This window comes from Culex pipiens, chromosome 3 (assembly GCF_016801865.2).
Source record: "Culex pipiens pallens isolate TS chromosome 3, TS_CPP_V2, whole genome shotgun sequence".
Taxonomy (NCBI): domain Eukaryota; kingdom Metazoa; phylum Arthropoda; class Insecta; order Diptera; family Culicidae; genus Culex; species Culex pipiens.
The window spans coordinates 83,232,288-83,254,283 of NC_068939.1; the positions used below are offsets into that span (position 1 = coordinate 83,232,288).

The following is a 21,996-nucleotide window of genomic DNA, read 5'->3' on the forward strand; positions in this document are numbered from 1 at the left end:
ACATCGTTCAGTAGCGATATCAAGTTTCAATTAAGTCGATTGATGAAACCAGCCGCGCGACGCGAAGAACGAAGTTCTTCAAGTCTTCACAACAATCAACGGAAAAGGGGGGAACTTGACGATGATGCGCGGGAAGTTTTCCCAGCGCCGCCGCAACTATGAAGAGTCGCGCTGACGACGCGGACAGAATTAAATTAACATTTCCCACGATCTTGTTTATAATTACTTGTTTTAACCCCCCCTTTTCTGGATGTGGCAACCTCCGGAGTGCTGCTTAGAAAAGCTGGGCAACAATTTTCCAGCCTTTCAGCTCGGCTCGGAAGGGGCTAAAAAACGGAACAAAACTGCCAGCAATGTGTCCCAAAGGGTGAAAAAAAGAGTTGGAAAAAGATGAGTATTATTACTCTGTTTATATATATGGCAGATGATACCAGAAGTGACGAGCGGATGGTACACCAAAGGGCTTTTGTTAATTTGATTTGGTTAACCGCGGTGGATTTTCTTGAAATAATTCGAACTGTCAAAAATCCACCAAAGGATCTACCGGTGGATACTTTTCTACCACAGTTTTTTGTGTGATCAATGTGGTAGATGTTTTGGTAGATTTTTGACAGTTCGAAATACTTCAAGAAAATCCACCGCGGTTAACCAAATCAAATTAACAAAAGCCCTCAAGTCTTGACGGCGTGAAACGCGCCGAGGAAAATTCACTCGTCACAACTCGTCGTCGTCGTCGGGTAATTGGAAATTCGATAGCGTTGATGATGGTGCTTGGGAGGACCTGTTGAATCGTCGTCCGTCACTGAATGAATTGAAATCCGGTAGCGGGCTACGGGGCGATCTCAACCGGTAGCGTTCCCGTCCGTCCTGTGCGAAGAACATGGTCAGAATTTCATATGAGGTTGCCGAGGGATCACCACTACTTAAGAGTAGACTGGTTCGAAATTTGATAGAATGACGTCTCGATTACGGACTTCAAGCGGTACCTTAGTGTAGCGTTTAACTTTGATTTTTGTAGAATGGTAAGTACTAAAATGTTCATTTTTTGTGAGAGAGGCTTCAATTACGGACTTCAAGAAGTACGTCAGAAGCCTGTGTGAGGTTAGCTGAATTCAAACTGGGTAAGTACACTCTGTCAAGAAACTAACAACTGTCAAAACTGTCAATTCTGTCAAATCCCTACTAACTTTAAGTTTAAGAGTACACTCAACCCCCGGTGGTTGGTCACTTTTTTGTTTGACACTCTTTTAGTTTGTACCCCGTTGGTTGGTCAAAGTCAAACTAAAAAGTGACGAGCTGCCACTTTTTACACGGCGCTCACGCACACTATCAAAACAAACGTTTGTTAGTGTGTGTAAACTCCGTGTAAAAGGGGTGTCAAACTAAAAAGTGACCCCGTTCGTTTGACAACAGTTGGTGTAAAACCATCGGGGTTTGAGTGTACTAAAGTTGAACCAGTCTACACAGCGATGATGCTGGCCACTCAACGCGGTGACACACTTGCTCACTGTGCTGAGAGCAAAAACGAGTGCACCACAAAAATGCTAAACATTTCAATGCGAAATTAATTCAATTGTTGTTTATTTTATACACTCTTTTAACTCTTGCTGTGTACTGCTGCAACCGGTCGCTGATGGCCCCATCCACCGTGTAGTTATGTTTATTTTTTGTTCAACAACTAACTATCGTATCATGAAACGGCAATTTCTCCAACACCGGCCCCCCTCCCGGGGGAGAGGGAGAAAACTAGTAACTGCGGTGAAAAGTTCATTGTCTCTCCGCGTACAACGCGATTGTTATCAGCCATGTTAGATCTCCGACCCCGACGACCGCATGGCGGAAAATAGTTCAAAAAGTTTCCAAAGTTTCGTGTTTTACATGTCGGAGCGCGCGGAGGACTTATCGGAAATTAAAATCACATTCAAATTACCCACATAGTTGGTCCGGGTTTTCCGGCCGGGATGACTAAATAGACCTCCAGGTTCTGTGTCGTCGTCTGTGAACAACACACGGGACCGGTACGAGATTTATGATTATTTTGGCGCGGCGTGAGTCTCGAGCTTGGTAATCTGGATCGGTGCACATCACCTTGCTCTGGCGGTGCCAAGTTGTGGCGATGCTCTGCACAACATTGGGGGTCGGTCGGAATCTGGGGTCAATTTGAGTTATGACAGCGTCAGTGATGGTATCGGAATCGGAACCGGAATAGGGAACGTGATTTTGAAGGGGGTTATCGGGGCTAAAGAATCGTTGGTCTTTTGAAGATCTACTGAACAGAGCAGCTTGAATCCTATTTTAGATTCAGTGTGGAATCATTTTGTAGCAATTGGGATTGGAGTCAAGCAGGTATTAGACTATGACAAACAAAAACAAACAAAACTCGCACTTTTTGACAGTTTGGCAGTATGCATGCTCGCTTTGTTTGCCTGCATATGTTTGCAGAAACGCCAGCCTACGTACATTTTGAGTTGTGTGCGAGTTTTTTTTGTCATAGTCTAATACCTGCTTCAGTGAAGTCAGGTACTTTTGAGGATCCGGAGTCGGAGCCTCCATCCTCAGTAGCGTGGCTCACGGATATATGAAAAAGACAAAAGTGTTCAATTCCAAACGCCTCGACCGGATTTTTGTAGCAATATGGCCCCAGAACATAGCCTGAAACTTTGAGCGCATTTGGTTAAGGTTTAGTACTTCCACCATTGACCTGAAGTTAGTATGGAACTTTTAAAGATTTACTATGGGAAATTTTCACTTTTAACCTCTTCTTAGATAAAGTTTCCCAAAACCCAATCAAATTTTCTTATTCTCAAGTTTCTTATAGGTTTTGATCCGGGGAACAACTTTGTAGAACATCGCAAAGCGCTAGGAATTGATCCTGAAAAGATACAGGATATTTTTTGGAGCTAGGATTTTTTTTTTAACGTGCTCTAAAAATTTGCCTGTATCTTTCCGGGATTAATTCCTAGCGCTTTGTGATGTTCTACAAAGTTGTTCCCCGGATCGAAACCTATAAGAAACCACTACTTTGAGCAAAAATCATAGGGCATAGAAAAATATACTCGAAGAAGAGTTAAAAAGTTGAAAATAAATAAATTAAATTTATTGAAATTTCTTTATAACTTCAGGTCAATGGTGGAAGTTCTAAACCTTAACCAAATGCGCTCAAAATTTCAGGCTATGTTTTGGGGCCATATTGCTACAAAATTCCGGTTGAGGCGTTCGAAATTGAACACTTTTGTCTTTTTCATATATCCGTGAGCCACGCTAATCCTCAGACTAGCTGCAGTCGAAGGCGTCTAATTTTCAACAATTTTGTATGGGATTTGTTGTTGGAGTCGCTAAATCTCTAAAAGCCCAAGTCGGGAGTCACTTCAAAAGCTACTCGACTCCACAGCCCTGGTATTTTGACCTGTTGATTCTTTCACTGAAACGTCATATTTCTTCGACATTCCAACATTAACCGATTCCGTTGCACTTGTCACAGTTTATTGCTCGAAATCACCTTTTTTCCCTCGCAAATACCAACCGGAACGAAACATTCTGCCACAAATAAATTACAATCTGTATAATTCCACCTGAAATGCTTGCAAAATTATCACACACACAGACAAAAAGAAGAGCCCATCATCGGCCGCGCTGACGACGATTTTGCATAAATTATACCCGCAGGGGTGGTCTTCCCCTCGGTATTGGCGATTTTTTGCGTGATTTTCGTTTTTTGTGTGACGAACTGTATGGTACGAAGAAAAAAAAATACATGTGACTTCCAGCTCCCGCATAAATTTCAAATTAGTCGAGGTTTTCTGTGAGTTTGTGTGAATGTGTGTGTATGCGCGATAAAATATTAACTATTGCAAAATTAATAACGCAACCGTTTTTCGCATTGTGGCTGCAGTTTCGGAAGGATTTTCGACGAGTTTTATTATGATTATGGCCATAATGGGTTGATAATAAAGCCCCGCTCATATTTCAGTCTTGTGCGGCGTTTCTAGTGAGTCAGCTTTTGGGGCTGGCAGTGTTGCCAGCAAATTTGAAATCAAGCTCACTTTAAACCATTTTACAGGTTATGTTCAAAATAAAAACAACTATTTTTGCAGAAAATCTGGCAGCACTGCCCCGGAAACCTCCGCGGAATGACAAATGCAACTTGTTTTACAAAGAAGATTATGAGATTATCATCGGGCGAATTCATATTCATATTTATTATGAACGTGCATGTTTTTTTCTGCACGTCCGGCGCGCAGAATAGAAAATGAGGCAGGCAAATCAATCACACAAGGTAGAGGTCGTCGCTTTTTGCGCGCGCCTCAGACGAGGGGCGTTACACAGCCTCGAAGAGGCGAGCCCGTTGTCGGGAGCAAAAGAAGGACGAACTTGGCTGCTGCAGGTGGGCGTAACGAGATGTTAATTGAGATTTTCAAAGGGAAAAATTACGCCGACCATCGTTGGGTTGGTGAGTTTTTGTTTTGAGCGTACGTATGGTACGACAACGCTCGGGAATCGATGATTGAGTCGTGTTGCACTGCGGTGTGGCGGTTTTTATGGCCGGAAAGTGTGAACGACAAGGCACTTGGCCTCTGGAAGGCAATTAAGCAAACTGCAGCTGAACTTGTTATTTTTAGCAATGCGAAAACTAATTTCCGAAACAATCACTTCGATTACGGACTTCAAGAGGTACCTTAGCGCAGCATACAGACTTTAGCAAATTGAACACAGGAACGGGTAAGTACAGCAATTAATAAAGTGTAAGTGACGTTTCAATTATGGACTGCAAGAAGTTCGTAGGTTTATGAACTTCTAAGGTGAAGTTGTGAATAATATCGTTTTGGGTAAGTACATTCTGTCATGTAACTAACTTCTGTCAATCTGTCAATGCTGTCAAATAGTACTAACCTTAAGCTAAGAACAAGATTGTCCGTCCAACGCAAACGCAGGTCTTTGCACCAGTTCGATTTTCCCAAGATCTGGCAATCTACAGGAAAGGCTCATAGTTCTGCGTCTGCATCTTTATTTTTTGAAAACAATTTGGATTTTTATTAGATTTTTTCAAGTTGTTGCCTCCAAATTCGTTTTTACCACTTGTTGCCCCCAAAAAGTTCCTCCAACCACATGTGCGCAAGACCCATCGGTCCCCATAAACGGCTTATTTGCGCTTCATTAGGCAAGTTCAGCGAAATTGAAGAGGGGCCGCCGCCGGTCACCAAATGGCGTGCCAGAAATTTGAGCCATCTTTTCCGCTCCGTCCATTGTGGATGTACTTACTGGAGCATCGTCGTCGTCGTCGATGTTTGTTGATTCTAGACGGTTTTTTTTGTTAAGCGAGATTGCTTCATCAGCTGTAATGATTTTTTTGACGACAAGACTTTGGGATCATCCGGTTTGGCTTTGACGGCGCTGATCCAATAAGGGGTTCCAAAAGGAAAGTATCGAATGTTGACCGTCGATTTCGGGTTCAGTGGACCTCGGTGATCATGCGGATTGGGACAGATCTGTCTGGGATCCTTCGAGGAAGTGTTCAGATTTAGGTTACAGAGTTGAAGTTGATACGGGACTGAATGTCAGAGTTCACCTAGGTTAGTTAGGACGCCCTGCAAAGATCAACTAGATACAAAACTAAATTAGTGTAATCTGTCACCGCTTGCCGCCAATGTCAACCGATCGTTGCACTCCAGATAACGCTAGAATTAAGCCCTGTCTACAACGCCCCCTCCCACTTGAAACAATAGACACGTCCCGAAAGGCAATCAATTCCGCGATCCCATCCCGGTAAGGGCCCCTCTCCATTTTTAGAATAAGCCAATTAAAATTTGTCTCCAGCATCACCCCCACCCGTAGAGAGTCGCGGGACTCGATTTCCGATCCCCGATCTTCGGCGAAGGTGGTGCAGTCTCATAATTTCCCGCTCTCTCACCGTGGGCGACCCCCCGTTGGAGTACAAACATCGCGCGTTGCGTACCGCCGCGTGATCGATTTATAACCCTATTGAAATGTGTGGCCGCCTGGATTCATGGAGGACGGGCGAACCTTCAATTAATGTACCCTGAATAGAGAGCGAGAGACAATTACAAATGACTCTAAAGTGGCAGGGCGACAGCGGCAAAACGAGATCGCGCGCTGATCAAGTTAATTGTGTTCCCGACAGAACGAACCACTTTCCTCGCGCGGTTAGCCGAGACACACACACATTCGATTAGCATCTCATTAAAGCCGGGACGCATTTACCGTTTATGGGTGAGTCGCGCGGACCGACGCCGCCGAAAACGGAAACTTTTGTAGAGACAGTTTTCGTTCACGCCATTACCCGAAAAAAAGGGCGAGCGCAAAAAAACACACGAGTGATTAATCGTACTTTCACGCCGGGAGTCCTTTCATTGTGCAGCGTGGTTGTTTTTTTTCGGTGGAAGGTCCAGAAACCGAAAAAAAAGCACGTTGAGCTTGCTGACAAGGGGTGGACGGGGGCTGCCCATGTGGTTCAAACGTGGCTCCCCAGAGCGGTGGCGAGAACGTGTGCCAAATGTGTGGTGCGGTTTTTGACCACAGCCGGCCTGGGCGAGGGGTCCTGCGATGGAAATTTGACTTTACATGAAAAAAGTAGCAACTTCTTTTACGGACTTCAAATTGTAGCTTAGCTTGTGCAGTCGTGTATAAAACGACTTGGAGCTGAAAGTAAATCTGAGTAAGTAGAATCTGGTGGAGTTCAATTTGAGTAAGTAAAATCTGACTTACTCTGTCAATTCTGTCAGAACTAATCCTACCTTTGTTGGACCCCTCGATGACCAGGTTCAAAACTGGAGCAGCTACGCTGTAAGGTTTGGACCACTCTAACAATGTCGAGGGGCTCATCGATTCAGAAGTTTTATTAGGGGTCCGGCGATGGAAATTCAACAAGAAATTGTTATTCATTGATACTTCTTTTACGGACTACAGACTGTAGCTAAGCTTATGCAGTCATATTCAAAATGACTTGAAGCTGACAAAACTCTGGGTAAGTAGAATCTGGTGGAGTCCTATCTGAGTAAGTACAGTTTGCAACACTAACTCTGTCAACTGTCAATTTTGTCATAACTACTACCATTGTTGGACCCCTCGGTGACTGGAGCAGCTACGCTGTAAGGTATGAGCCACTCTAACAATATCTGGGTAAGTACCCATCTGTCAACAAAAAACTAACCAAACTTTGTTAGGCCACTTGGTAAACAAACCAAGAAATGGTAAGGTAAGGTTTAAGTCATGCCTACATAATCGAAGGGCACGAAGATGGATGTTCACTAAAGAAATAGTTCAAGTATCATTTCAAATCAAGGTGGCCACTCAAGTTGGAAAAAAGTTGGGAATTCGCAAAAATCCGCAAAAAATGGGGAAAAAGTCGTGAATTTGAATTACATCTGGGAAGGGGTATATCTTTTATGTCAGAAAAAAATGTGTAATTTTACCTCTAAAAATGTGTAATTTTATCACTTTTCTGGTGTAATGTCGCTTTTTCAGTACATATTGAGGTAAAATTACAGCATAAAAGACGTAATATTCAATCTTCTAAAATTACATCTTCCAAATTTACACAATTTTTTGCTGTGTAGCATACTTGTTTGAAAATTATTTTCTAACTCTGGAATAATTTTGTAATATTTTGTACAATTTTAAAATTAAATACACCCAATTCTTCTTAAGTAGCTTACTTAAAATTTAAGGTTTCCTTTACACAGTAAAAAATAATGTAAATTTGTAGGGCGTCCAATTTTCCCGGGTTTTGAAATTCCCGGGAAACGGGAAAAATATTTTTGGAATCCCGGGAATTCCCGGGATCCCGGGAAATTTTTGAAACATTAAAAAAATCTATGTTTTCATTATATTTGTTATATTTTTTAAGCCTAAAATTATAGAATTAGCTCAATACTGTTAATTGGTAATAACTTACACTTCAATCTTAACAAGGACAGCAGTTTTTAAGATAGCTTAAAATACATTAAAAATCGCTCTTTGATGTGCTTTGGAATTTGAATGAACCGCAATTTTATATATATTTCTTTTTTATTTATTTATATAACATGACTACAAAAGCTTAAACAATTTCATTGAAACTGTCTAAAACTACAACACTTTAGATAAGTTTAGAATTTGATGTTTTATATTAAAACAAATTTTAAAAATTATCCCTAAGTCACTACCGCCAACTGGAGATAATCAGGACTGCAGTCTGAAAAGATACACGAGATTTTAGAGCAATAAATTTGGAAATCGGTGTACTAATTGTTTTGTAATATTCCTGTTTCCTGCTAAAATCAATCAAAACAATCAGAACATTATGTAAAAAATGGCTAAAATAGCAGTCTAAATTCCCTACTTTTGTCCTGATTTGCTACAGATGCTTGTTTTTGATGAAATAATTAAAGTTTCAAGTCATGAATATATGAAAATATAATACCAATTCTTTTTTAAATAAATAAAATTTAATAGAAAATATTGAAAGCGCAAGGCAATTTTCCCTGACAAGCCAAATTTATGCTGATACATGCCGAATACAAATTTGAATGCTTTAAAATTCTTATCGAGTACTAAGTATTCAACTATTCATCTATTTCCACAACCAAATCTGAATTTCCAAACCAAAATTTGATTTGTTTTCAATTTCGGGAATTCCCGGGACAAAATTTAAAAAATCCCGGGATTCGGGAATTCCCGGTTTTGGAAAAATCCCGGGATTTTTGTCCCGGGAATTCCCGGGATGGACGCACTATAAATTTGGAAGCTGAAATTTTGGAAGGTTGAATATTACTTTTATGATGTAATTTTACCTCAATTTAGACTGAAAAAGTGACATAACACCAGATAAATGGTAAAATTATACATTTTACACCTTTTTTCTGACATAAAAGATGTACCCCTTCCCAGATGTAATATTACCATGATTTTTTTTCTGTGTACTATTTCAATCTCTTTGCGAATAAATAGGCATTTTAGACACTAAAAATCTTAATCAATATTGGATGCAATGGACCCAAAAAAAAAATATTTAAATTTTATTATTTGTCCCTTCCCCCTTTCTAAAATCAAGCCGAAAAAATCAAGGGGCAAACATAATATTTGTTCAAAAAAGTTCAAATTTTCAATGAAAATTTATGTTCAATAAACCGAAACCAAAAAACTAAAAAATTATATTCAGTTTTCTCTAACTTTTTGCCATTTCCAGTTGAAACGAAATATCAAAAACTATACACATTTAATTTTTTTATCGAATTCGGTAAGGTTTACCGAATTTTCAACTGCTGAACAGTTCTTTAAACTGAAAATTACCGAATTCGGTAAAAACTTACCGACATTTGGTAATGCAGCTTATTATTGTTCATTATTGTTCATCGTAGGGGAGAGTGGGGAGACTTGATCCCCGGGGAGACTTGATCCCAAGCCTGCATGTGGGTAAAACAATTAGCTTTGTTCTAGAAAGTTGTGCGAAATTGACTAAAACTCATTGTAGAAAACAAAGAAAAAAAATTAAAAAAATATTTAGATTGAGTTACAAACATTTTTCTAAGAAGTGCTGCAAAAAACTTCCAAGAGATCTTTTTTCTTTGTTATGATAAGTATAGAAAACACTCAAAAATTAGTCAAAAAATATTTTTTATACATGAATTGTTTGATGCAAGATTTAATAATTGGGCTGGGTTTTCGTACATAGTTTCCTTTAGTATAGTTGTACAACTGCAGTTTGAACCATTTTTCAAAAGTTTTGTAAACAAAAATTAGCAGCTTTTGTAAACATGCTCAATTTTGGTCTAAAAAAGAAAATTTGAGGTTTTTAAATATTTTGCATGCTAAACTTGTTATATTTTGAACACAAACGTACAGGTTTAATGTGAAATTGCTGTAACTTATAGAAAATTAAAAGTTTGGATGAATAAGAAACAATTTGCTTAAGATTTCTTCAAAATGTTGAAAGGGGGATCAAACTACCCCCAACATTTTGAAAATGCCGGTTTAAAATACTTTTTAAAACGCTTGGCATGATTCGAAGAATTTATCTGATGAAATACCCTTATCAGCCAAACATAGTTGAATGTTTAAGCTTTCAATTCATGCAAAAAGATCATAGTTTTGTGAGAAATTGACAGAGTTATGTGCGATACAAAAAAAGGGGATCAAGTCTCCCCACTCTCCCCTACAACCGAAATTCGGTAAAATTTTGTTCATTTTGACAGATGGTTTACCGATCTAAACTTGGATCTAAACTAAACCGATTTTTCAACTACCGAATTCGGTAAAAAAAATCTAAGGACCAATTTTAAAAATAAACATTGAAATTGTAAGCTTTTGGTTATTTTTCAAAGCCTAATTGTTTATAGTTCTACAATGAATCAAAATAACGAGTGCTGCCATTTTTAAAGATTTTTTTAAAGTTATTTGTTATTATGTTTCTGTTTTTACGAAAATTGACAAAAAAAATCAAATTATTCGCTCTACAGCATTGCCTTGGCGAAAATTGGCAATAGTTTGGTTTTTTTAATTCATTTAATTTTTTTTCGTTGGATAATGTTGACTTTTTTATTAAAAGATTTTTCTTAAATCCATCTTCAGATAAGAAATGCGTTCGATTAGATTAGATTAGATAAGATCCATCTTCAGATAAGAAATGCCTACTATTTGAGTTTCTGGAAAAGTCAGGAAAAAGTTGAATATTTGAAAATGGGATTTGAGTGGTCACCCTGCATTTCAAGTACAGATTTCAAGCAGTACTTAACTACGTCTAATTTTTTGAGACGTTGAACATGTTTAGGGTAAGTACGACAGTGACACTTCAATCCCGGACTTCAAGCTATACCTTGGTGATTTTTTGCATTTTTCAAGTGACTCGTAGCTGAGTACAAATCTAGGTAAGTACAATCTGTCAACTACTAACCTAACCTGTCACCCAGTCAACTCTGTCTCAGCACTAACCCAACCATCGTCGGACCCCTCGTCCAAAACCGGAGCAACCTCACCGCGCGCAGCGTTCCACCCATCTCCCTTTTCTCCCACAATCCCCGTGCGCCGTCCGCTTTTCTATTCAAATATCAATTTAATTTACTGACTCATTGTTCATTGATGCATAAATCAGTTTTCGCGATCTCTCTCGCGCGCGTCTTTACGCGGGACCACATCTCCGAACACAGCCGCCGCCGCAGAGATTTTCCCGTCCCGATCCCCGAAGCTTCATTTGTAAGCCATATTTGTTGATTGTACATTTTAACACTCTTTACCTCGCTCTCGCTCGCTGCGCGAACTCGTTGAACAACAGTTGGTGTGTGAAACTGAAAGTGGCGCGGCTGCCGCGCCGCGGCCAGATAATCTTGATAAGAACCCCTTTGGCCACAACAGATGCTGCCCCGCCAGCGGGAGGGGGGAAGAGGTCTCAAAATTAAGATTTATACCCTCATTGAAATTTCGCATTATTTGTATATAACTCATGTTTCTGGATGTAAAGAGGCTAACGACTGTACGCGGTGCGACGATGGCTGCAGGATGCACCCTAAAGGATGAAAAATGAACCAAGGAGAATGTCACGATTCTTTGTACACCGCCTTCTTAACCCGGAGCAGTGACACTCGCCTCCAGTTCAGCTGAAACTGGGGTGCTTCGCGAACATGGAATTCGCTTGTAACGACGAACGCGCGCCAAGAAGGTGTCACCTTGCATGATTTAGGTGATGTCGTTGGGGCTCCCATGATTATGATGTATGGACCCCCGGCGGATGACACCTGTAAGCGTCCCGGGAGAGAACTCAATCGCTGGATCAGCGGCGTAATCAGCGTCTAGCCCGGTTTCCGAAGTTCAGCGGTTCAACAACGTATCGAATCGGGGCAAAATCTCGTCCGTCCGCAGGCCTGCTATTAGACGGCGCAGCCCGTAATTCCAATCCGTGTACGTGCTCGAAGGCAGCCAGGAAACGGCACTTACTCTCGATAGTGGCCGCCGCCGCAAGGAGGCAACATTCTAAGGTCTGCTTGAGCTCGAGCGCGTTTTGTTTTCTCCTCGACTGCGGTGAATGCAAATAACAAGAATTAGGTTTCGCGTTCAATTGGTATAACTGCTTGTTGCGCGCCCGCTTGGCAAGAGTGTCCTTTGTGCGGTGGAGGTTGGTGGATATCGGACGTTCTTGCGATTTGCGAGAGTAATCCCCGTTGATTAGGGTGAACGGCTCAAGGCCCGCCAGGGATATACGGGGAGGGTAAGGGCTAGTCGTCGCCACGCGAGGAAATGATGATTGGTGACGTTCTGTTTTGTGGAGCAGGCAACCGCGCGCGCTGAAGGACTTGGGCCTTGATTAAGTGGACGCATGTGGTCTCTGTCTGGAGCTGTGGTTATGCCCTGTGGAGACTAATTTAAGATGTTGGTTTAGGGTGGTATTCAGCTGCCATCTCAATTACGGACTTCAGGGTGTACCTAAGCTTGCACCGATAATGATGACAACTGAGAGGGGTAAGTACTACAAGTGAAATGTTCCTGAAGGTAAAGCTGAACACCAACCGGGGTAAGTACAATCTGTTAAACTACTAACACACTGTCAATCTGTCACTACTAACCGACTGCATACCGTCCTCGATCGGTTTCGCATTCGCCCAAGAACCCGCAAGCTCTGGAGCATTTTGAGCGAACATGAAACCGCCGAGACGCGCCGCAGCACACACATTATTAGATCATCGTGCCAGGGTTGTCCCTCAGAGGGACACCGAGTCTGGATCATTGTAGAAGTAGCAGCAGTCACAAATCGCAAGCAATAACTGTGTGTGTGCTGCTGCTGCTGTTGTTGAGTTTGCAGCAGGTCTGAGTCGACAAATATGTGAGTTTCTGTGTGTGCAAAAACTGAACCCTGTAGATAGAGTGATTTGATACGGGTTAGTTCTGGTCTGGTTTTGCGTTTTCTTGGACGAAGGATTTGAGCAGGGAATGCGGGAATCATGGTGCGACCCCAAAGAGTTGAGTCCTTAAAATTTTGGTTGATGTCTTGCTGAAAGTTGACAACATTGATTCTGTAAACTTCGAGTTTTGTCGAAGTCTTCACAGAATTTCCTAGCCAAGGGGTCGCAAAGAGCCGTTCCGATTTGCTCTAAGACAGCACACACTGGCAGAATTGCATTTTATTCCTTCATTAAATCCGGTGCATATTCGAACAGACGACGGAGTCTCAGCTAAGCAAAAACGGACCGGCCGGCAGGCCATGGGTGGCATTTTGTGTAACATGCCATGTTCAATGTCCGCCGCCCCGAGGAAGAAGGCAGTGAAAGATTTGCACAAAACTGAGTACTGCTTTTGTGCTCTGGATTTGTTCATTTTTGTGTTCAAATCGGCATACCAGATCTACCGAGCTATCGGGGGGACAAGACGGACACCGAGCCCATAAGTGGTTTTTCATTCATAATAATTGCATATTGATGATTGCAAGATTTACACTGCCCAGCGGCAGGAAGACACTGGAGCTGCAATCGATATCTCAATATCGTTGCCAAGGATGATCGATCGGCTCGAGCTGCATGCTTTTATTGGATTTACATGCTGATGTCATGCAGTTCAGCGCCAGCAGCGCAGTGACAGTTGCGCCATACTTGTGTGTGCAAAGACCCATGAATGGGAGCGTGATTGAAAGGCTTTCTATTCAGCCGGAAATGGCTGAGTTTTGCATACAACAGCGCTCCGGACAAGAACGATATCTCCATTGCACGCGTGTATGGCGATGAAGGCAATGACAGGGACGCACCATGATTGCGTCGTTGATTGAGACTTCCCTGCGGACATCAAACGCTGGTGATGGTCGATAATTGAGCTTGTTCGACAGCGTGATTTCTGTTGGCTTTGATAATCAGCTGCGTTACACATTTTAATGTTAAGAACACTTCTATTACGGACTTCAATTAGTAATAATTACGTGTTTGTACGACAAGTTTGTATGTTTCTTCGATTACGGACTTCAAGTTGTACCTTATCTGTTGCATCTTAGAAAGTCTGTAAAGCGTGTGAACGACTCAGGTAAGTTTGTATGTTTTTTTCTATTACGGACTTCAAGTTGTACGTAAGCGGTAACAAATTCAAAGTTTGGAAATTGATCGAAGGTAAGTACAATCCATCCGAGTAATCCAGGTAAGTACAATCTTTCGAGTTACTAACATGTCCTGTCAACTGTCATTCTGTCAATGCTGTTACTCCTAATACACGGAGAAAAATAAGTTCCGAAAATCGTGAACAAGTGTTCATGAAATGGGAAACCACGAACAAAGTGTTCAAGGTTCCTACTTTCTTGAACACACCTATTCACGATTTTTGGAACTCATTTTTCTCCGTGTTCTTGGAAATATCTGAATTTAAAACGATCAGAAATTTGATTTGAGTTTTACTGAACTGAAACTGAAACTCAACTGAAGAAAACGAACCAACTTAACTGAAACTGAACTGAAACTAAACGAAATTGAACTGAACCAGAAACTGACCCACAACAAATCTGCACAAATCGAACCAAAACTGAACCGAATCCACTTCAACGGCAGCTGCACCGCAAGAACGCCCAGAAGAAAGCAAAATCTGTGTGCAAAAACCCAACCCTGCGCTGCGCTGATTAGAAGTCAGAGAGCGTTGAGAAATTATGGGCCACTAGGCGCACAGCAGGGCGGATACCCATTTTCTGCTCGACCTAACGGACCCGCCGTGGCCTCGATCCGCGTTCCGCGGGTGTTCTCGAGGACTCCTCGCGAAGATTGATGACAGTGTACGAATCAATTAGTTAAGGGGGGAACGGGGGGACGACACCCCCAATATCCGGAACGCAAGATTACGCGGTCAGATCTCCAGCTGGTTCCAATTTAGCACACAGTTTCAACCTTTCGTCGGTCCGAACCTAAATGGGTATTTCATAACCCTCAACGGAAGGGGAGCAAGCGAGCGCGCGCGCGCCCTGGTCTACGGGACCGATCTAAAATCGATAATGACTCTCATATATTTCAACAGAGACCGCAGCCGATTTGATTTATTGATCTCCGGCGTGGATCTCCGCCGGTGTGGAGAGAGCAAGCTCTATGCAGTGCTATTCAGCGCGAGCGCATAGCGAAAGATCAGAAACTCATAACTCAATCGGTTACGGTTTACGGATCGCTGCTGATGGCAAGATCAGCAGGACTAGGGAGTGACTTGAGGGAGGCGTAACGATCTTGGGTCTAGAAGAGTTTCAGTTCAGCTTCAATTCAGTTTCAGTTCAGTTTCAGTTCAGTTTCAGTTCAGTTTCAGTTCAGTTTCAGTTCAGTTTCAGTTCAGTTTCAGTTCAGTTTCAAATCGTTTGACAAGATTATTAAAATATGGTTCGAATGAAGATCAGTCGCAGTTTCAGGTAGTTTCGCCTCCTTAAACATAGAGACTCCTCAAGATGAGCTCAAGGGATCACCGTTGGAAGAGGCATTACGAGAAACCACAACAAGCCCAACAGACCCGAAGAAGGACACCCCTCGGGGCAGGGTGTGAGGATTTGTGTCACCACGTGCAGTGAGGAAGGATCAACAAACCTTCAGAGTCGAACGAGAGGATCGAAAATAGATCCATCAGCCGAAGGTTAAGGCAATATCTTGTTAATACGGGTGTTGGGAAAAGTCGAAAATCTCAACCAGATGTAATGCGGCGTGTAATCGTGTTGACAGCGTGTGAGTTTTTGTTTATTGAATGTTCCACCAGGGATGGTAATTAAGTGCTGTTTGTTTTGAAAATTGTGTGAACGTTACGAGGGGGAGAAATCAGTAAATATTTTCCGTTTGGCAGTAATTGGATGTTTTTGGGCGATGAATGGTGACATGGGTGGAGAAGATTGCTCAATTAGTGAGGAAATGTTTAGAATAGTGAAGGTACCAAAGTAAGGGGAACGTATGAAAACCAAAGAATAGAAGTCTCTCAACTCTCATGAAGAAACAAATCAGCTGTGTGAAATGTTTGTTTTTATTGGATAGTACATTGAAGTCTTTGGGATATCGTGGAGATTTTCCCTTGTCCCCTTAAAAAAAGTGGAGCATCAATACTTCCCGTCTGGCGGTGGAGATGGAAGCGGCCGACAAAGGACGGCTGTCATGAAGTCGAGAATCTGGTTCAGGTTTAGTAGGTTTTATTTCCAATTATCAATTCCTAGGTGACCTCTTCTGGAAAATCAGCATGTATACATGGCGAAATCCAGTCTGCAATCCGCTAAAATCATCGTCACAAATCAAAAGCGAAGCGTTGAAGTCTTCAACCCTGAACAAGACCCGATTCTTAAACCGAAACGCCAGTCGATGATTCCTGTTGTTGGATCTTTAACCCTGAAGAAGGTCTAAATTCAGGGTCGAAACGTTGGTAGAAGACTTCTGTACTTGTTGGACAGTGACAGAAAAAGCAATAACCTTTAAAAAGGACCAAATTCAGGTTCGAAACGCCAGTTGATCAGACCATAACAAATAATGAGATTCTTCCTTCATGTTCAATTTAAAATTTACATAAAATGTCAGGTGTTTCGTGTTATCGTTCAATGTTACAAGATAATTTCTTGCCACGTGTTGTCAGTACCCACTAAAAAGCAAAAGTTTCCAGCGTCAAGAATGTACACAACCAAAAAGTGAAACCCCATGCTACCTTGTCATCCTGCGGAATTTGGGCCGCCATGCAATCAAAATTTGCAACCCTGAAGCAAGTGCCTGTTTTATGCATAATTTTTGCTGCGTGTAAATTGGGCTGACGTTAGTGCAACCTTGTACGCGTCGATAATGGTTGATCAAATTTCACCGATTTTGGCGGAATTTTTCGCAAAATATTTGCAAATTGGACCCTCCACGCCGTAATTAAATTAAACAAAAAAGGCGCAATGTCCACTAGCTTCGGTGCTGAGGTGTCCATGTTCATCGATGTCCCCCCTGCGGGGATCCACTTTAAACTGTTTTTCATCGCGCAACTTGTTAGCTTCACCGTCAGCAGAGTACCAATATCTGGACGGAAAGTGAAGTCCGTTGCGCTGACGAAAACCTGCAATTATGAAGAGTTTTCTGGATTTTTGTTGACCCCGAAAACTTCACTTTCATCCCGTGGAGCAGCTGCGGTAGCTGGCAGCACTGCGGATTAATTGCTTTTCGGCGCTCCTGTAACGCCCTCTTTGTTGCACCCAGAGGAGAGAAGCCATGGATCATTTCTCGACAAAGTTTATTTTTGAAGAGCAACCTAACACTTTTAAAAAGGAGAATCGACACTCCTTGTTTGAGTGCAGCTGAGCTCCTCCTTGGTTGTTCCGATTCTTCGTCTTCCTTTTCTGCTTCAACCCCATGAAGACAGGTTGTTGGCGGGGGTAATGAGCCAAATTATAGATTGCCGAGCACAGGAATCTCCGCAGAGGTAGCTCGGGCTCTGTCAAAAATAATAAGTCCCATTGCTGCGGGACCCACTTGAGCAGCGATTCTCAAGATGATCGAAATAACCAAACGGAACAGAAATTGAATCATCACTCCAGTTAATGATAGAGCACGGCGTGCCAACTCTCCGGGACTACGCTGGGCGGAGATCTACCCGGTGCGATCATAGAACTGGCCAGCTTTAATTGGCTGAACGCGCGCGGTAATTTCGGTGGGCTTCTGGTGGTCGTTACACCGAAATTCTCCCACCACACATCCCATAGCTGCGACTGTAACTTCGCTGGGACCAATCATAACCCAGCTCAAAATTGATTAAATTCGTACCTGATGGTTCTAATCCCGTTAAAACAAATTGGAAGCGTTCGAGCAACCTTCTCTCACGACTGCCCCCAAAAGCTGCTTTAATGTGGCGTCACGAATCGCGGAATCTATTAATTACTCCGGCCATCGTCGCCTAATCTTATCGCGAATCGAAACGATGGAGGAAGGGATTAGATCGGCCGCTCTCGGCAGCTTCGAGTCGAAAAGCTCATTTGTTATTTAATTAAGTAGGAAATGGTAGCGCGATGGATAAGCTTTCCTTTCTGGCGGACTTGCGGAATTTGAATATCAATACCGGACACTAATGAGTTGGCGGGAAACCCGGTTGCGCGCTTTTGTGTGCAGATTTTAAGGTTTAGTCCACGATAGAGCGATAGGGTTCCGAGTGGAACGAATCAGCGGAGATTTGGGCAGGTTCTTGCAGCGTTCAAATTTGCACAAATTCATCGTTAAAAATTGACGAATAATTATTATAATCTAGCTGATAAAACCCTGACTACCGAAACACGCTGAATAGACTACTAACGAATAGCTGTGAGGAGAGGTCACTCGAAATACCGACTAGCGGCTTGCACAAGTGACCACTGCAACTCACTACAATGTTTGACTGATTGACTGTTGACAGATTGACAGAAGTACTTACCCTGGAATAGCTCCTTAAATCTCCTTTCACTTACCTTTTCAGAATCACTAACACTATACATCTCTACACTCCTCCAAAGAGTACTTTAAATTTGACGTCCGTAATAGAAACGATCTTCGCCAAACTTACTTTGCACATCAATACATCAGACTCTTTCAACCTAGTACCTCAAATTTGAAGTCCGTAATCGAAATGTCATTTCTCGAAAAATCAAATCATCCACAGTGTTTGACCCTGACAGCCTTTTCCCCACTCAGATCGTTCAAATTTGAGCAATCGATTTGACAAACTTTCAACAAAAGGGCCACCCAGAATCGCGCTTTTAATGAGTGAGCAGCAATCAGGTGCCCCGTTCAAGCAGTCACCTTTTGCGCAAAGTAGAGCGGCAAATTAATTGCACTTGGCTGACGCGGCACAATTTCGCTGCAACAAAGTCTCGCTGCAACAACCCAGAAATCCGATCCAATTCTCCGAGCGCCGCTCTTCAAAGGCTTCCAATGAAGACGGTGGCGTTAATTGAAATGTCATCTTGAAAGGTTCAGCTGTAGTGGAAAAAAACTTTTTCTAAAACAAATAGAACCCCGCTAGCGAGGAGAGGGAAAGAAAAACGGTAGCGACATAGCGAAGGTATTTCTTCAATTATGCCCTTGAAGAGGTTGGAAAAAGGAGCAAACGGCACACAAGACAGCACAAGTGAGGTTAATCCGAGGATTTTGCTCGTTCATGCAGGGCGACGGCGGCGACGCCGCCGGTACAAGTGTTGCACGAGCCTGCAATTTACGGTTTTGTTCGCCGTCGTTCTTTTCTTCACAAGGATGAAAAGGCGGCGCAGAATGAGTGGAGGAAACCGAAACAGGTCAAGTGCGGTGCGACTGTGGACTCCTCCGCCGCTTAATTGGTGGTAGGCAGAAAGTGAAACATCCGTCAGGGTTAATTACTCTGGATGAGTTGGTTGGCAGGAGGTGACGTTTCGATTGCGGACTTGAAATTTAAAGTTCTGGGTTGAAGGAATGCGATTTATTGATGTGCAGTGATTTTGGTAACGTGACCTTTCGATTACGGACTTCAAATTCAAGGCCCTGTGCTAAAAGAGTCTAATAGTTTGATGTGTAGTGATAGTGATTTCAACAAGGTAAGTCAGTGTAGTGTTTTAAGGAGCCATTCCAGGGTAAGTACTTCTGTCACTCTGTCAAACTGTGCAGTGAGTGCAGTGGTCACTCGTACGAACCGCACGACGGCAGTTCGAGCGACCCCTCCTCATGACAGGAATTGAATATCTGTAGGGCAGCCAAATTAAATTTTGAGAAAAGTGACTTTTCGATTACGGACTTCAAATCCAAGGTACTAGGTTGAAATAGTCTGATTGGTTGATGTGTAGTGATAGTGATTTCAACAAGGTAAGTCAGTGTAGTGTTTCAAGGAGCTTTTCCAGGGTAAGTTCTTCTGTCAATCTGTCATCTGTCAAACTGTGCAGTGAGTGCAGTGGTCACTCGTTCGTACCGCACGACGGTAGTTCGAGCGACCCCTCCTCACGGCAGAAATAGAATATCTGTAGGTCAGCCAAATTGAGTTTTGAGAATTAGTGACCTTTCGATTACGGACTTCAAATTCAAGGTCCTGTGCTGAAAGAGTCGAACAGTTTGAGGTGTAGTGAAAGTGATTCCAAAAAGGTAAGTCAGTGTAGTGTTTCAAGGAGCTTTTCCAGGGTAAGTTCTTCTGTGAATCTGTCATCTGTCAAACTGTGCAGTGAGTGCAGTGGTCACTCGTACGTACCGCACGACGCGTCGTAGTTTGAGACGGTAGTTCGAGCGACCCCTCCTCACAGCTGTAACTGAATACCTGTAGGCCAGCCACGCTGCCCATTTGTATTCATTCAGCAACACATTTTAACCAACGAGAGTCACCGCAAAAAGGGGCCCCACGCAACACACACGAGGAGGCCATTGCGGTATTGTAAACTTTCCGCTCCGCGGTGCGGAACAATTGCGCCGATGCGGGTTCCATCCCGTCCGACAAGAACAAGCTTTTAAAATGTGCGTCCGAGAATCGAAATTAAACAACACTGAAAAAGATGCATCCTACCTGCTCCTTCGCCAGCTGGTACCACGTCTTGACGATCATCTCGAGCCGCGTCTCGTGGTAGCCCTTGGTGGTTTTCACGCTGATCAGCAGGTCGTCCAGCTCGGTCGTCGGCGGCTTCGGCGTGCCCGTGACCGACAGCTGCCCGTAGTCACCGCCGGGCCGGTCGAACCGCGTCGGGTACGGAATGGGCTTCCGGATGCCCCCGTTGTTGTTGTGCACTACCCCCACACTCCCGCTTACACTATGGATCACATTGTCGTTACTAACACTATTGTCGTACCCACTGTTGTCCCGCTTGGCCATCACACTTTGCGGGGCCGAATCAGCTGGTGCAGCGTTGTAGAGTTCCTGAAATAAAACGGAGAGAGAAATGAAACTGTCAAAACACGAAATCAACTGCGGATGGGAGGACAGGACGCGGAATTGATTGAGCTCGGCCCCCCGACCGTGACAGACGGGAACAAACACGATAACAACCGTGATATTGGAATTGAAACCCCCGCCGGTGGTGGGCTTCCAGAATTCAGGAGGACCTAGCCCGGAATCGTGAGGAAGAACAACCGCAGAACGTCGCGCAGCAGGTGTACGGACTGTCACGATCTGAGAGGGAAGAGTTGGGCATGGACAAGGGTAGCTGTCTGGAGTTAACCCGAATCGTTGCGGGGTAGCAAATATTGAACTGGAAATGTTGCACTGCGGGATGATTTATTTCGATTGGTGATACAAAGTAGTGAAACTTATTTCTTCGTTGAAATTCATTCCCAAATTCCACCCGCCAACCCTCAAGTGTCAGGTGCTTTTATTTTCATTTAGCGCGACGTACTTCAGCGCACTCCAGTCCCGAGATGGGGGGGATGACACTCCATCAACAGACAGTCCACAGGTCGTCGTCATCCACTCTCAACCGTCCGAGCAACAGGGCTGGGTTCAAGTCTAAAACAAAACCCCAAAGAGAGCGAGAGGAAGAGCGTGCGCGCAACTTCGTTATCATAAATAAACAATTTAAGTGTGGATATTTGAATAATTTTACAATAAATTTTTGCCCGAAACTAGCCGCTAGTTGAATGGGGAGTGCTTCTCTACTCTTTTTTTGTTCGGGGATACCAGTTGAAATCCCGGCCGGTACACCGGAAAGAAGAAGCGTGGAGTCATCAAATAATTGTAGTTTATTAGATTGTTATATTAGGCCTGTGATAACTGTTTTCGGGGAGGAGGCCCATTCATTTCTGCGCGGAATCAGATTCCGTGGGAATCGTCAACATTGACCTGAAAACTGTTGATTTATAGGTTGTTTTCACCGGGCAAATATTTGCGCAAAAAGGGCCCCTCTGATAAGCCTCACAAACGTAAGCGGATCCTTATCTGTCCCAGCGCTGCGATATTTATTGCTGCCGAATCAGTCGGCAAAATAAACCTTAAAACGAATCCCATTTGCTTGATGTGTCTTGAAGAACTTGCAAATCGTCGTCGTCGTCCGAACCTCAAGTGGCTGCGCCACTCGCTGTGCCGTGCCAAGATTTGGTAAGCTGATATCCGACGGGTTCCCAGGGTGAGGAAGCCCGTGAATCGGTAGCAATTGTC

At 43.1% G+C, this 21,996-nt stretch overlaps 1 protein-coding gene across 1 annotated transcript in view; it reads right to left on the minus strand.

Annotated features, from left to right (window-relative positions):
- Positions 1–21,996, minus strand: part of LOC120423174 (fringe glycosyltransferase) — a 159,386-nt gene that overhangs the window by 121,300 nt on the left and 16,090 nt on the right. Inside the window, exon 2 of the mRNA XM_039586861.2 lies at positions 20,416–20,763. Coding sequence (XP_039442795.1) covers positions 20,416–20,763 — 348 coding nt within the window. The remainder of the gene's footprint in view (positions 1–20,415; positions 20,764–21,996) is intronic.